Source organism: Gadus chalcogrammus, chromosome 8, assembly GCF_026213295.1.
Source record: "Gadus chalcogrammus isolate NIFS_2021 chromosome 8, NIFS_Gcha_1.0, whole genome shotgun sequence".
NCBI classification, from domain to species: Eukaryota; Metazoa; Chordata; class Actinopteri; order Gadiformes; family Gadidae; genus Gadus; species Gadus chalcogrammus.
In genome coordinates this window covers 21,475,857-21,493,202 of record NC_079419.1, presented here as the reverse complement: position 1 = coordinate 21,493,202, position 17,346 = coordinate 21,475,857, and the positions used below count along the sequence as shown (strand labels likewise).

General features: G+C 42.2%; 1 protein-coding gene across 1 annotated transcript; it reads right to left on the bottom strand.

Annotated features, from left to right (window-relative positions):
- Window positions 1-2,302: 2,302 nt before the first annotated feature.
- LOC130387935 (solute carrier family 12 member 2-like) lies at window positions 2,303-16,661 on the bottom strand. Its single transcript, XM_056597227.1, has 10 exons — window positions 16,629-16,661; window positions 16,135-16,241; window positions 12,071-12,150; window positions 11,843-11,980; window positions 11,558-11,671; window positions 11,159-11,270; window positions 10,974-11,060; window positions 10,602-10,737; window positions 10,003-10,070; window positions 2,303-3,797 (listed from the first exon to the last, which is right to left on the bottom strand). Exons 1-10 carry the CDS (start codon window positions 16,659-16,661, stop codon window positions 3,662-3,664), a joined length of 1,011 nt encoding a protein of 336 aa, XP_056453202.1. The 3' UTR covers window positions 2,303-3,661.
- Window positions 16,662-17,346: the final 685 nt, after the last annotated feature.

Genomic DNA, 17,346 nt, shown 5'->3' with positions numbered 1-17,346 from the left:
TTTATCTATTTGTCTAAATGCATACTTGACTGTAGATAGATTTATGAGTGAAGTTACCAACACAATAGATTGTCCGTAACACACTCACCCCTTTTAGAATCACATTTTCACTCACTCACTCACTCACTCACTCTCACTCACATAGAGACAGAGAGAGAATGTTAACTTGTGTATAATTCCCAATTATTATTGATGTATTTGCACTTTTAATCTTGCTTAATTCTACAAGGCAAATAAATTAAGTTTAAACCCCATTTGTCCGGGGAACCGGACAAATGGAGCCGGTTCCCCGGCTCCAATCTTCGGGGGGAGGATGCCCCCAGACCCCCCTACAGGGGTTTGGTTTAGAAAACTTTCAGCCCCCCCTAAAATAAAATTCACCAGCCGCCACTGCATCAGAAGGAGGTCTTAGTTCATACTGGTAACCTCTCCATGTGAGCTACAGCCGCTGCGGACAGCGTGAACAAATGGACATTGGACTAACGGGTTCCAAGGCCTGATAACTGTGAACAGGAGCAGCAACCACAATGCCCAAACCCCCCACATTTATACAACATACCGATACATGAAGATAATCAGAGCTATCCAAATCCATGCAAGCTTGCAGACAATCTTAATTTTTAATTTGTATTATTTTTACCTATTTTTTTAAATGTCATTTTTTGAGTTTCATATTTTTTATGTCACATATTCCTGAAATCCTCATTTTCAATGCATGCTGAAAATACTATGTTATGATTACTATGTGTGAATTCTAGTTAGACATTTCATAGAATTGTATGCTGAATATGGAACATTGTGTTGTTATGATTTAGAAGGGTGTATGGTTCCATATGAACGAATTGCAGGGATCAAAATGTTAATAGAATGTAGTACATTTGATAGATATTTTTTGCCTTAAAAAACAGGTGGAAATTCCTGAGAATTATGCAGGTTGAAAGCCCTGAACATGCTTAAAGGTTTTTAACGATGATCAAATGTAGTGCAAAGCTGACCTGAACGACTGTTATGTTTTTGTTGTGATCTTATCAGTCACAGTAGGGGAGATGTGTGGTAGAAATTAATGATAATATTCTATGGTATACCATGATTATCATTAGGCCTATATATCTAATGGTAGAAAACATTTAAAGCGTCTCTGGATTCTGATCCAGGGCTTGACACGGAGCAGGAAGCTACGGGGTTAATGCGTGCTGACCTCAGCCTGTGGTTCTAAATTATCTTGTTGACAATTTGGTTCGATGAATTTATGATTGATTGGGGGGGACACCTCAAACAAGAAACTGCTTTGTGTGTGTGGATAAAGAGGACATCAGGATCTGTTGATCAGTGCTTTGCAAACCATTCAGCCTTATTGTTGTCTTTTTTAACGATAAAGTATTTTTGTCATACTTGCTCCCTCGATTTATTTTCCTCTCTTAAGTTAGTCGAAGTGTTTAGATCTCGGTTAATTCCACCACACTAGCGCGCCAATTTTTTACCGTGTAACCCACTTCAAGGTATGTAAACGTCTGGACCTCCAGGTTCTGAGGAGTTGGGAGTATAGCAATAACCAGAGCACACAGGTAGTTGTAGTTAAATGTGCATTTTTAATTTGAAACTCAACATTGTGCACATAATACACAATTGCAACCTATGGGCCCAAAAAACACAAATAAAATAAAATATCTCGTTTGAGTATTGTTCTTTGTTGCTTCGCAACTTCAATCAGTGTCCGAGTCAATTTGTCAGGGGAATAGTCAAGTCAGGGAATGTGCTCATAAATAATATTAAGCCTTTTAACCAGGCGGGTTACATTATGTTGTCTACAATGTCTCTATTAGGTACTACGTTTATGTTTAATGACATGAAGCATTGCATATTATGCATATTGCGTAAATAATGTCGGAAAATGAAATGGCATTTGCAATGAACAAAGCTGTCCAAACCGAAATTGGCATATTGGGTATTGCACTGCCGCCCTCTGTTGTGTGTAACTAAAATATAGGCTGGAACATGGCTCGATCCCATAATATCTCTAAAAGGCTCTGGATGGGCTTGGTACGCAACAGTGCGGAAGTGAACGTCCCATTCATATTCTGCATAGAGGTTTTGATTAAAAGACATTACCATCCAGGGTATACTTACCACAAGCCAAGAGATTGTGAAACGATGTTTCACAATGAATGAATGATGAATCCTGTAGAAGTCACAAGTTAAAGCATTTTTTTGGGGGAAAAACTTTTATGCGCTGTTTCATTTAAAACCACCTCACTACCCACAATCCTAAAGTGTAACACAACATCTTCGATTGGTGGAGCTTGCTGTTACCATGGAAACATGTAACGCACCCACGAAGGTCAAGCCGTTGATAACTGCTACCACTGGACTCAATCACTTACCACAGCAACCATAATTTCCCTTACTTTCTAGTTAGGTAATTGACATGAATTGTACTAATCATGTCGTTATCATTCTGCAGTGAATATTAAAAAATCTATATTTATATATGCATTTTTAAATACAAGCATTACACTTCTAGCTACCAAGTTAATGCTGATAACAAAGACTGATAACAAAGACAGTTAGAGATTTGTGGTTAGGGCTGTACATAAAATAAGATTAAAAAAAGAGCTGTATGTGTTGAAAAATATGTTGGTATAGAATACATCACTGACTTGCGTTCGCTGATTGGCTGAATGTTGTTTGGTGGGCTTCTCAAAACTAATATCCCAAACCTGATAAGGCTGGTTTTGTGAGGCTAGCAAGTAAGGTTCAGGATTATCTTCAAGAAGACACGCAAGACTTCAAAACTTTATGCATAATTGTATTTTTATAATTATTATTTGGGGGCAACCATAATTTAGACAAACTCAAACTATCTTCCACCATAAAACAACCACCCTTACACAGTACACATAATTACATGTTAAATCTTTACAATGTCCGAACATGAATAAACTGTAATTGATAACATTTAAGCCAAACAGCCCCATTACATTGTGGGGCACCACGATATGTTGCAACTTTCAGTCTCCATTTCCCGTCAAGAAAACATTAAACAACTGATTAACTTATCGTGATCCAGTAGGAAAACAATGCAAGATTACACAGGATTAGAATGTATACAACACCATTAACCCAATATTGTTCACCGTCAAAGCAGTATAATAAACATTATTAAATAAATACATAAAAAAAGAAATTGAATCATTAATCTATCACATAAATATATAGCAATATAAATATACCTCTTTAAAGAGAGGTAGCTGTAAAACATCCATTTAAATTAGTATCTCTATAAACTGGCTTTTTAAAACATTTCTGATCCTTATTTGTAATGTTACAGTGCAAACAATATGTAACATCCTTATGTCCTCTTAAAATGAACCAACACTATAGTAGCCAGACAGCAAAAAAGCCTCTAGGCTCTAATTTATGAAGGCACCTGCATTTATCCTGCTTGTGTATGTGTGTGTATTTTGCTTGTGTGTGCATGCTTTGCGTGTGTGTGTGTGTGTGTGTTTTGCGTGTGTGTGTGTTTTGCTTGTGTGTGTGTTTTGCTTGTGAGTGTTTTGCGTGCGTGTGTGTTTTGCGTGTGTGTGTTTTGCGTGCATGTGATTTGCGCGTGTGTGTGTATTGTGTCTTTTGCACGTGTGTGTGTTTTGAGCGTGTGTGTGTGTTAGGAGTAGAATGTGAGGACACTCTGGTGGTTCCCCCTGACCAGTAGGACAGGAGGCAGGTCTCGGGATAGTGTCTCCAGCCAGCACATGTAGAGGGCGCTAGAGATGGTCCCCTTTCTGGCGAGGGGCAGACTCCTACGGACAGGAAGGAGACGGACAGAGAGAGCCAGGAGGACAAACAGGGAGGCAAAGAGACGCGTATGAAATCATTTGTAGAGCAGACATTCAAATGAACGTGACATAAAAACAAGAGTAAACATTTTTATATCAGTTTTACGTGACTTTGGTGTGTTTTAACTCTTTAAATCAGAGTTTTATACAACTTTGGTACGTTGTCTTAACGGGACGTGCTGTAGGATAATTTTGGAACCGTCAGGACCCTCCAGGCCTTCAGTTATTCTTATTATATTTTATTAATTCATAATTTGCTTTTGAAAGGTTCCACCAACTATACGCAATACCCGTGGATGCTGCGGTCAACCAAGGAGAAAAAGCTTTACGGTTGGGATTGTGTGATTTGTCTTCTGTCATGTGACAGAACGTTATCAAATTCTTCTGAAGTGCGCACACAGCTTGTGTGATGATACAATTATTTTTAAAAATAATTTAAATTTGTAGGCCCCTCTATTATATTATTTATGGTAGCCATTTACGTGTTACTCAGGCTGTTACTTACGTTAGGATGTACTTTGCATATGCCCTGTTTTTCCAACTGATGTGGCGATGCTGGATTGTAATGCTGTTGAGTCCCTGAAATGTACTAAATAAGTTGACTAAGGACAATTGTTGGAATGAACATGGTAGCAGAAGATGGCTACTTCTAAAAACCATAGATTGCCTCGGGTTTCGACGAAGGGAAGTCCTATGAGAATTGGAAAACTGAAGTGGAAATGTGGAAATGCGTGACAGACTTGGACGAAAAAAAACAAGCTTTAGCGGTAGCTCTTTCGCAGAAAGGTAGAGCTAGGGATGTTGCTGACGATCTGGTTAAGGATGACCAAGTTGATTCAGGAACTCTACGAAGTTTTTATGAGTGAGGAAAAGGAAGCATACTTATGAAGCGTACTCTGAGTTTGATCGGATATTGCGGAGAGACAACGTCCCGATGGGGAAATATTTTGCAGACTTTGAACAGAAATACAACGGATCCGTAAGTTTAATATGGTTCTGCCTGATGCAGTTTTGGCGTTTAAACTTTTGGATATATAACAGCCTTTCTCGATGTCAAAGACAAGCAACTGGCTTTAACTGAATGTGGAACACATACTTTTGCTGATATGAAATTGGTGGTCAAACGAGTTTTCGGCGACAAGACCGAGCGGAAAGCGGGAACAATTAGCGTGAGTAAAGACGTTTTATACTACACAGACCACGGAAGAGAGCAGTCACAAGCCCAAAGTAGCCAAGCTCGAGGACCACTTCCAGGCACTAACCCGCTTGATAAATTCGGAAGACGAACAAAGTCTGGTATTTGTCAAAGCACATACCATTGGGTAAAAGATTGTACACACAAGAAAGAGCATGTAAAGGTGACGAGTGAAAATCAGTGCAGTGAAAAACCAGATGAGGGCAACATAACACTGTTTTATAAGGAACCTGATTATGAGATATTGATGGTTGAAGCTCTAGGTTTGGGTGTAATTGACACAGCTTGGACAGTCTGGGGTGAAAAGTGGCTGGATAACTATGAGCAGGGACTGGATGAGAGCGAAATACAGCAAGTGATAAGTTCGGATATGGAACAGTTGTACACAGTAATACCATGTGACATCTCTGTTCTCTGGTCAGCTACAAAGGAACACCTGGCCGACTGTCTGACCAAAAAAGGAGCCTCTTCCCTGCTCCTTCTGAAAGCACTGAAGGATGGAAAGTAGAAGCTTGAGGAGTGACTGTTAATGACTAAAACAAACAAAGCAAATACATTTTACTGGATGTAACTGTTTTTAAAGACTGTTACTGTTACTGTCGGTACTTTGCGTGTGCCCTGGTCTTCCCGCCGATGTGGTGATGCTGGATTATCATGCTGTTGAGAGCCTAAAATAAATCACTAAATACGTTGACTAAGGACAATCATTGGAATTAACAGGGGGGTCAGAGGGCCAAGGTTTAAGAGTCACGGTTCGCTACTGGAATATGGCATGCTTAAATCACTGTTAATTGCCAATATATGATCAGGTTGTTATTCAACTTACAAAAGGAGGCCTTCTCTGACTCTCTCCATTGCGTAGAAGGGTGGATAATGTTAAAAACATATCTTATTTCAGAACTATTTAATTTGCACATTTCATGTGAATTATATCTACTCACACCACTTCCATTGTCTGCTTCTTAATAAAATGTAATAATAATTATAATAAACATTAGGTTATAATTGTTATTGCCTCCATCCACGGACCTCACACTCCAGTGCCCTCAATCTACGAGCTCAGGCAAGCCTCCGTTCACCTACTGGTCAGTTAGTTAAAGGAATTTAATATTTCTACTCGTAAAATCATTCTTAAAGTAAACGCCAGCCATGTCCAGATCATGAGCTAAACTGGTGATGTATCTTTGTACAGTTTAAATTAAAAGAGTGAAAGCTTACCCATTTTTGGTAAAATCTTAGATAATGATTGCCAATGATTGCTTAATGTTATAATCTTAGTAAGAACTATGAATGTAACCGACTCTGAAATTCCAAGTCAACTCCTAGTCGCCAGGAAAATCCATTATTTGACGATGCGTAGTCTTTTTTTTAATTCAATAGAAATACATTTTCCAGTGCATATCATTACGGTAACTGGTTTACTGAACCAAATGCAAAAGACCAGCACCAGATCCATAGGCTTAATCCAAGAAAAACAATGTTAATGCAAGAAAAAGGATGGATATTTATCAAATTTTAACACTTCGTAATAAAGCTTTCTTAAAAGTCCCATGGCATGCTACCTTCCGGATGCTTTAATAAAGATATTAGTTGGCCCCTAACACAGTATTTGAAGACGTTCCAGAAAATTCGCCGTGGTGCAGAATTACAGCCACTACGAGCCAGTCGCACATTGAGCTTTTCCCCAAACGCGTATTTTCGGTGTCTGTAGCTTTAATGCAAATGAGGAGGAGAGAGGCGGGTCAAGGAGTAGGGTGGGGCAGCATGCTTCCACGGTACCATGCGCTCTGTTTACAATGGATGTATCGCAATGGCGAGGCGCAAACAGCCTTTGGCCGTGTTCTATAAATATTCTAGAACACTCCGGGTGCTCCGGTGGGAGTCCTGGAGCCCTATATCAAAATAATAACATATTATACGTAGATATCTATATCATATAATATATATTATGATGGCCAAAAGCTGTGTGCGCCTCTAGACGATATCATGAATCTCAAACGACTGCGTCGGGTACTCCGACGTCTCTGGTTCTTCCACGTCACATCAATCGGAAGTAGACTGAACCACGACATGGAGGAGAAAGGGATTGTTGCCGCGATTGTCTCCCGCTGGTGCCTCTCTGCCGAGGGACCACCGCCTCTGCAGCGGGCAGCATTTAGGCACCACCGCCTCCTGCAGCGGGCAGCGCCGAGGCGGTGGTCCCTCGGCAGTGGGCAGCGGGGCTCAAGTGGGTGACATTTGCGAGCAACAATCCCTTTCTCCTCCACGTAATGGTACATGTACTTCGGGGAGTCAAGGCCAAAGTTCCTTTCCCCCAATTCCTTCTTAACCATGGCTGAGATAACCCCCACTACGAGTCTCGTTGTGGAAACACCAGAGATGAGAGTCTGATGTGTTATGTGCCATAACACCAACAGCAGAACAGTTATCATAATAACAAAGAAGTGTACACTTGCGTTAAAGTCCTGGAGCTCCATATCTAAATATCATATAATAGCCTACACATCATATAATACATATTATCACGGTCAAAAGCTGGCGGTGGTGCCTCACGGCAGCGGGCAACGGGGCTCAAAGATGGCTGAGATAACCCCAAATACAGGCTCGTTGTGGAAATACCAGAGACGTCAAAGAACCGACTTGTTATGCGCCATAACACCATCAGCACACTGTAACTTGCGTTACAGTGTGTGTAATCACACACACACACACACACACACACACACACACACACACACACACACACACACACACACACACACACACACACACACACACACACGGTCGTAGCTCATTGGCGGGCCAAATTCTCTGGACTGGCAAGGCAAAGAAAAGGGAGGTGGCACCTCCCCTTACGACGACATACGGGGAAAATTCCAAAATGGCGTGTCTGAGCTTCGTTTTTTTCAAAGGCGGAGCAGAATGCCTAGTGCTTGTTTTACAACCAATGGAATTTCTAGCTACCTGGGGAGCATAGGTAGTAGTGATGCGCGAGAGGGCGTTTTTTTAACACCCGCCCCAACCCGACCCAAGACATTTTCCAAACCGCCCCGCCCGACCCGTGGGGAATTCTGAAGCGGCCCGCCCGACCCTCCCAATTTGACCCGCAAAAAAATAAAAATAATAATAACAACAAATTAAATAAAAAGCCTGGGGCTGAGGCTTATGCCTAATTTAACAAGTAACTAAATGAGAAGGATTTGCGCTAAATTCGCATTATTGTGAAACTTCAACGGCAGGTCTACATCAAACAACAACAACAACGACAGCTTTACGCAATTATTTATTGAAGAACTGTTAACAAATGCGTGGTTGCGGGTTTTGACTTTTTTGACCCGCCCCACCCGAACCCGCGATACTTAGAGAAAACTGCTACCCAACCCACCCGGCCCGCGGGTGCCCGCGGGTAATTGGGTAACCCGCGCATCACTAATAGGTAGGCTAGGGGAACTCATATTAATGTTAGAAAATCTCAGAAATTGTCATGCCATGGGATCATTAAACAAGCCAAATTTATTTTTACTTTGAAAATGTAAACACAAAAATAATCTTTCAGAGGGCCTAGAGTCGACCTGAATTGCCTCATTCAAACAAACGCAATTTTATTCATGTTCCATAATAAAGTGATCTTAGGTAGTAAAATAATGGGACATAGTGATCTCCAGTCAGGTTCCAGCCATTATTACTGCTAGACCCATGATGGAGCATTGAGTTTGCCTTTTGTTTCCGTCTTAAGGGCCCTATTTTAACGGTCTGAAACGCAAGTGGGAAGCTCAAAACTTAAGTAGCTTTGTGGGCGGTGCTCTGCCGCTGTTGCTATTATACCAGCGGATAAATTACCCTTTGCGCCCGACGCAAATCTAAAAAAGGTTGCCCTGAAGTAGCCTAATTACCCATAGGTGTGGTTTGGGCGTAACGTGCAATAAACCAATGAGAGTGCCATCTCCCATCCCTTTTATGAGCCATGAGCGCATTTGAACCTGACGAGTTGATATTTTGACGGTGCGTTTACAGTCTCCGATGAGACAGATGCATGACCACATGAATTTCAAACTTCAAATGGCTGTTTATGCCCAAATAATATGGCCTAATTCACACATGGAATCGCGTTTTTCTTCTACCACTTCCGAAATACTGAGTCGTCATGTACTTTGCGGCAAAGAAAACTTAACACACATATGATATGCGGTCCATGTGTCCCCCTGTCAATGTACATTGCCATGGACTATATTATGCATTACGTGTTTAGTTTGCCTCTGTTTAAACAGATGGATGCACACACACGCACCTGCATTCATTCATTATTTTTAACACTCAACAAACATTTAACAAAACATTTAACAATGTTTTGTCACAATGAAATACTCATCATTCCTAAAAGTTATGGGCTTGTACACGATGTCTGTGTCAAGAAAATCTGTGTTTGCTGTATGGTGTTTGCAGATGCATTGATTTAAATACTTCTTATTACCGCTGTATCAGCTGTTCTTTCCCAAATAATTTAACCAACGTTATTATTTACCCTAAAACAAGATATTGTTTAAGATGGCTGGGATATAGCCTACTTTGCCCGAGTTCATCATTGTTATTATTATTATTTTCACGCATGGCATAGCCTACTACAGTGTTCATTCATGCAGCCCCTATGGAAAAAATGGTGGAGTTCCGACCTGCCATAGTACGTCAAAATAGCAACACCAACTGCGCTATCTGCTAGTGCACTCAGACCAGGTATTTGTCGGTCAGTTACGCAACTGCTTCATCGATCTTTATGATAGCACCATGTATCATTTGCGCCGGAACACGCCTCTGCTTTTCGCCGACACACCTCTCAGGGCGCAAGTTTAGAGGCGTAGGTTTGCTGCGGGGGAAAATCGGCTTTGTGCTGGGTGCAAACTAGCAAAGATACATGCGTCGGTGTAGAAAGTCAATTGCGCTGGATGCAAGATAGGGCCCTAAATGTTCTTGTCTTACATGACGATTAGTTTGGCTGAGCTTGAATGTTCCTTGAGCAGCTCGTTCAGTCGGATCTGCCGGTTGGTCTGAAAAGGAAAACAACCTCCAGTTAGAAACCAGAACGATATATGGATGGATGTGGTCAGACCATAGAGCTATGGGATGGTACAGTATATGGGTGGTACACAGTATGTGGTCTGACCTTGGCCTTGTCGAGCTAGTGAGCGGTAAAGTATGTAGTCTGAACTTGGCCTTACAGAGCTAGAGAGTGGTGTAGTATGTCGGTGGTACAGTATGTGGTCTGACCTTGGCCTTACAGAGCTAGAAAATGGTACAGTATGTGGGTGGTACAGTATTTGGGTGGTACAGTATGCGGTCTGCCCTTGGCCTTACAGAGCTAGAGAGTGGTACAGTATGTCGGTGGTACAGTATGTGGGTGGTACAGTATGTGGTCTGACCTTAACCTTACAGAGCTTGAGAGTGGTACAGTATAAGGGTGGTAAATTAAGTGGTCTGACCTTGGCCCTGTACAGCTAGAGATTGGTAGAGCATGTGGTCTGATCACGGCCTTACAGAGCTAGAGAGTGGTACAGTATATGGGCGGTATGTGGTCTGACCTTGGCCCTGTACAGCTCCAGCTCATTGTCGCTGATCCTCCAGGGCTCCAGAGCCTTAAGGTGCTCGGCTTCAGCCTGCTCCATGTCGTCCTCCTTCAGCCTGTAGGGCTCAATCAGCTCCTTGAAGCTCAGTTTACTGGAACACAGCATCAGGTAACAGGTAACAAAGCAGATCAGTTATAATATAATCACTATAAGCATCAACACATTAATATTCTCTCTTCACGGTCTTTGGTGCCGAAGAACTGGACTTCCCTTGACTAGATTAGAATATAATGGATTCAATTATACTGGATTAGACTGGACACAACTGGATTAGACTGGAGTGGACTAGACTGGACACAACTTGATTAGGCTGGACTGGACTCCTACTTGTGTTTTTTGGGTTTGGTGTTGATGTCTCCCAGAACATTGATGTCAGAGAAGTCGATTCTGAAGCGGCTTAGAAGGGTGGCCATTCTGATAGAACATAGAACCACAAGAAACATTCTCAATTCTCAAATTCTGGACGAGCGTTTTTCTTGATGCAGAACAAGAGGAACCTTGGCTTGACTCACGCTCGCCGGTCATGGTCGATGCGGTTGATCTTTCCACCAATAAAAACACGGATCCTGCAGTCGCCCCACTTCTTCTTATTGGTCAACAGGTATGGAATCAACAGTGTTAGACCTGCAGGGTTCCAGACCAAACAGCACAACACAGGTCAGAGAGGGTGGTGGTTTATTCAGCTTTATCACCTTTTGTTGGCCTTTATTATATTTATTATATATATTATACTATATTATTTGTTTGGCTTTCAGGTTACCAGGCTAATCCCAAGAGGAAAATATATATTTCTAATAAGTAGCATAAAGGACCTTAAATAAATGGGATTGTAAAGAGGGCTTGTAAAGGGTTTGCAAAAGGGACGATGAAGGGTCTTGTTTCGGGTTAGCTTGAGAACATTGGGCAGTCACCTCCGTCGTCAAACAGCCACCAGACGTCAATGGTTCCTTTGCCTTGCTTCTTCCTGAACTGCTGGCTGGTGTCCAGTAGTCGTTGGTCTCTGAGGCTAAGAGGTGACTTGATGTCTGGGGAACACATGGTGGCTTTAGACCTTCTACCTCCAAACACCAGGAGAGCACATGGTGACTTCAGAGACCTTCTTCCTCCAAACACCACTAAGAATTTTGAATGGCTTGAACCATTTTGGTGAGGTGATGGGTTACTTAATGATCTCTCTCTCTGTCAGTCTCTCTTACCTCTGCTGATCATAGGGCTGTTTTGGAGGCTGGTGGTCTTGGAGGGGCAGGAGTCTGAGTCTGAGTCTTTAGCCACGCTTACAGTCACCGGCATCTCCTTGGCAACGGTCCCAGCTGGCTTTTCCAAGGATGACTCATCTGGGATGAGGACCAATCAATACACAGAAATGAATCAATTGACATGTGGATCAATTGATCAATGGTATCCCCCTCTATGTCTTTGTCTACCTTGGCCCGGGATGTGAGAGATGTCCAGTCCGTCCTGAAGCCGGAGGATGACCACTCCAAACTGGAGGTCAAAAGCATCGCTGAAATAGAACAGGATGCATTAATGGATCAGAGTATTTTAGCCTCTCGGACAGCTGATGCTAACATCTCCCAAACATGGATGCATTAAAGAATGCACACCAACTTATCATTATCCCCCTCATCTGTGTAACCCAGTTGGAAATTGGGCCCTGATATATTATTTTATTTCCCATATCCCCTTATTTCTCATAAAGTTTCCCCTCTGTTCTTTGTCTGTTATATTCCCTTAAGCCTTATATTGTTTACCTGTTGGGTTATTAAGCTGTCAATCAGTGATTTTGCGCATACTGGAGTCTTATTGGCTGTATCTAAGAATACAGACCTCCCAATGGTTAGAGGGAAGTATGCCCCGCCCCTTCACGTGCTGTCCTCCATCCATGCGCAGCTAAATGTGCTAGAACGCTAACACAAGCAGACGAGTGAAAACGAGCTGAGAAAATGAGTCAACTATAGAGAGTCAGTTATTCAACTATATAAAAACTGAGTGGAGTTGAAGGGAAACGAACCCGAAGTGAGAGAGAGGGAATTGATGACCGAGCGCCGGGAGTTTTATTGTTTTGAGTCTTGATGAGTTCATGAAGCTAGAAGCTAATGCTCATTGCTAACTGTGCTAGCCATGCTGTGTCTTACCACGCGGCTCATTAAGAATGCTTGTATTTTACCGCTGATGCTGTGTGTGAAACTGACTGTGTTAACTGTTCTGAGCTACAGTAAAAGCAGCACATTATTTCACTGATAAGCTGATAGAAAATAGGAAGCTAAGCAATTTTACTTTGCTGCTCAATTTGTTTGTACTTTATTTTTGTGGTGTTTAATGTTTACAACTCGAGCATGTATGTTCTGTTATGCACTATTTTTGCTAATGGTATATGTAGCATATGTTTAAAAAGACTGTTCTAGATGCACTTATTATAGCCTTGAATTTAATATGTTGAGGTGAAGCCTGTACGATTTTTTTATGCAACAGTTAACTAAGGCCCCGTCCACACGAAGCCGAAACGGGCGAAACTGTTTACGGTTTCGATCTATCCGGTTTCGGAGTATCTCTGTAAAGACGAAGTCAAGCGAAACTGAGTAGATCTGTAGAAACGCTGTAGTAGGACTACACATTCCAGGCCCATAAGAGGCGCTGCTTCTGCTACAGAAATCCAGAAGAAAAATAAATAAAAAGGGGAGGCGAGCATGCGCATAAAGGGTGAGACTCCGCGGGCTCAACAGTCATTGGCTAGACGGGATGGGCAACTTTCATGATAAAGAGGGCCACGTTTTTTATCATAACCATCGGAGGGCCACATGACTGCACACTTCAACTTAACGTGAGCTGAGAGAAGCTACATAATTTTGAATTTGGTAGATGATTTCCTGTATTCTGGTGCATTTTGGCGATGGCCACTACCTAAAAAATCGTCCAGAATCATAACCTATGTACGGTATGTTAATTGAACCAACATACATTCATTTCATGTTTTCCATGCTCAAACAGCCACATGAATGGTCAGTATTTTTATCAGTGCAAAGGGCTCACATACATCATCATTCAATGAAGTCAAAAAACTGAAAAACAGTGGCCCAACATAAAGTGCAACAACTCAATGAACTCAAACCCAACAAGCAGTTGTAGTAGTTGTAGTGGCGACTTAAGTGGATATCTTTAATGACTGATATCGCTTCTAAGCAAACTAGACGCATGGGTTTGCCTTTGAATTCTATGAATTCTTCTCATCTTTCTTGAACGAGTTTTCTGTAACTTGATCAATTATTATTATTATTATTCTATATATATATATATATATATATTTTTTTTTTTTTTTTTTTTTAATTATGTGCGGGCTGAGTGGGCATGCGGGCCGCCAGTTGCCCATCCCTGGGCTAGAGGCTCGAGGGGTGGGGCGATGACATCATGGTTTACGATTTCAGTCGGTTTCAAGCGTCCACACAAATCCAAAACGAAACCGGGTAGGTAGATTTGAAACCACCTCCAAGGGTGGTTTCAGAAGTTTACGGTTTCGGTCAGCGGATTCGCCGGCTTCATGTGGACTGAAGGCCGAACCGTACAAGACCTTTGCGGTTTCGCCATGAAATCGGCTTTGTGTGGACGGGGCCTAAGGCATATTTAATCATATTTCATGGTTAAAAAAGTTGAAATGATTTGTAATTCATGATATAGTTAAAAAGATAATTCTGCATTGCTGCAATCCTATTGTGTTTCAACAGTATGTTTTTGATATCCATTAGGCCATAAAGAGTGTTATTCTAAGACCCATGTATAATAGCCTGTTTTTATATAGGCTAGGTTTTTTGGAGTCCTTGGAAACACTTTGAGATCTGGATTGAATTCCCCTTGACGAAGGGGTGGCGAGCTAGGGAGGAAGATGCATCCTTATCCAAAGGAGTGGACCGAGATCACCTGTGCCCAGGAGGAGCATATCCTTAATTTACCTGCATCAATTGAGTATCTCAGGTGAAAGCGCTCTGAAGCGCCACCCTTGACTTTTGACTTCTGACTTGACATTTCCCCTTTTGACTAACGCATGCTGAACTGGCCGAACCGAAGAATAGAAGGAACACTTGCAAGGAATTTATTTTGTTTAACTATTTTATTTGTTCTAAAGGACATTTTGCAGCTATTCTATGGTGGTTAAGGATAATTGTTCCTGACCTAATGTTATGGTCTAAATTGTGAAAAATTTGTGAATGTTATTGATTGCACTGAAATCCATTTTGTTATAATTTTCCTACCAAGAATACAGTCAATTTAATAGTTACCTGTGGCTCCAGTTGATCATTGTGTTGTAATTTAATTCTTCCCTCCTTACGAACCTAGACACTAGTCCATATCTAGATATTCTAATGCCCTACTAGGGCTACATCTGCAATTTTCTATTTTACACTTTGATTAAAAAATGTGTGAAAAAGTTCTTGCCTTATTGGCTATATGAGGCATCTGAAAGAGGGTTCAGCTTCTCCGACACTTAGTTGATTTACATGCCGGGGAGGGTTAAGCTTCTTGGAAAATAATTATGAACATTTATACATTTTATATACAACATCGCTAATTATAACGCTATTACCGTTGAAAGTCCTAAAAAGAATAAATCACAAAAGGGTCGTAACCATGGGAATAAAATGACGACTTCTTCCTACAACTCTTATCCCAAAACGCATTTTAAAATGCCTTCTCTGGTGTGTGCTCTCTCAAGGTGGTGCAGTATGACAAACAAAACAAAGGGATGTATCATCTCCTTCCCACTTCCCCAATTGTAGCCTCAATGTGTTAAAGGGGACCTATTATGCTTTTCGACTTTTATGACCTATAAAAGTTGTTATAGTTGATAGTCATGTTTAACCATATACAAAAAACGATGTAGATTTTCGGGAAACTCTTCCCCTCATCCGGGCGATTTCAGCCTTCTCTGTCAACGCTCGGTTCGTCCTTCTCCGCCCCCTCGCCCCCTCCTGCCAACACAACTCTGTTGTGATTGGTTACCTTCCTTGAAGCGCCGCGCGCGGCAGATTCGACCAGGCATATGGGGGCGCGGCAGGAGGGCCTCTACGTAGATGATTTCCCAGAAATGTGAACAAGTGGATCGCAAACGTTGTCCCGAGTGATTAGCGCTCTGCACAGCCACCCCAGACTGTCAGCAGGGAATACGTCGAAATTCATGTACGTCATTATTTGACACTTAAGTATGGTTTTAAACATGACTATCATTCATTATAACAACGTTTATCGGTCATAAAAGTCGAAAAAACCATAATAGGTCCCTTTAAATATGCAAAGATTTGTCCCTAGAACAGAAGCAGACCATAAATCCGCTAACGGCTCCCCAGCTTGGTGCTCGGTAGACAGCCCAGAGCTTCAATAGCAACCACATTATTGTAGACCTGGAACAACAACATTGCCAACCCATACAGCACACCTCCCATACGGTGGTCACTAAGGATCAACTTTGACTGGCTACATCTAAGATAAGGGGTTTTACTGTATTGTGTTGATGTAGATGTCCACGTCCCTCATGTGTCCATCGCTCCAGTTGGTCTTGAAGCCCAGGACCAGTGTGTTGGGTCGTAGTCGGCCTAGACCTGTAGCCTGCGGAGACACAATCAGTTACCAATAACCCACCATCCCTCAGCCTCCCATAACACTCAACCAGCTTACTTGGGTTGCACTGGGGTATAAGTGGTCAACTCCCAGGAGATACCTGGCGAAGACTGGGATTGTACTGGGCAGCTCCCAGTGTCCACCTGTAAAGGTAGGTAGTTGTACTCGTCAGCTCTCAGTGAGCACCAGTTGATGTAATTATTTGTACTGGGCCATTCCCAGTGTCCACCAGTAAAATTGTGGTTGTATCGCACAACTCCCAGCGTCATCCAGCAGAGGCATTTGGTTGTACTGGACAGTGGCCGGTATAAACAGAAGAAGAATGTATGTACTGGGAGGCTCCCATTGTCCACCAGTAAAGGTGTATGGTTGTACTGGGCATTTCTCATCGTCCACCAGTAGAACCATGTCTTAAGATCACTAATGAGTCAGAGGAGAGTTAAGAGTGCCCAAGAGGACTACAGATAGGAGTTGCCGGAAGGTGACTGCATTGTGTCGACAACGTAAGTGTGTTTCCAGAGTGTTGACATAATTGCAATCAGGATCGATTAGGACAAAGGACTGATTTTCAACTCTGAGAGGCTTAATAACTAAAGCTCAAGTTCTCAGGTCTGTTAACGTGTTCTCAGGTGTTTTAACATTGGCTGATTTGGTGGCAAACCACATTTCTGCGCCCTGCACGTGGGACATTGCTGTTCAGAGACCGTACACCTCCCCTTTGCTAGTCAAAAACTATGCAAACGTCTCAACACCCACGCGACACACGAGGGAAAACAATACACACAGCCCAGGAAATGTTCAGAGTTTATTGGAATGATCTCCAAGCATCATTATCAACACATTTTCTCACTCCGAACGCTGTCAGATTTTTGACGAAGCACGGTCAGTGACTTTTGCTTCAGTTTCTGACGCAAAGGGTACCTTGTGTGCTTCTTTTTTTCGAACGCATGGGGTTTTCACTCGTTACAATGTAACCCCTTCACGGGGGACCCGAACGGTCTGCGCATAGAGACGCTATGAGCATTCATCCCATTGGCTAACGGTGGCACCTTGCCGCTTCTTTTTTCGACGCAGGGGGTTTTCCACTCATTGC

Excerpts from the sequence above, each read along its gene's own strand:
- LOC130387935 (XM_056597227.1), bottom strand. The coding sequence starts at position 16,661 with ATGGTTCTACTGGTGGACGATGAGAAATGCCCA. Across the intron at positions 10,738-10,973 it reads ACCAAACCCAAAAAACACAA|TAAACTGAGCTTCAAGGAGC; the intron begins GTAGGAGTCCAG and ends GCTGTGTTCCAG. Across the intron at positions 3,798-10,002 it reads TCAGCCAAACTAATCGTCAT|GAGTCTGCCCCTCGCCAGAA; the intron begins GTAAGACAAGAA and ends TCCTGTCCGTAG.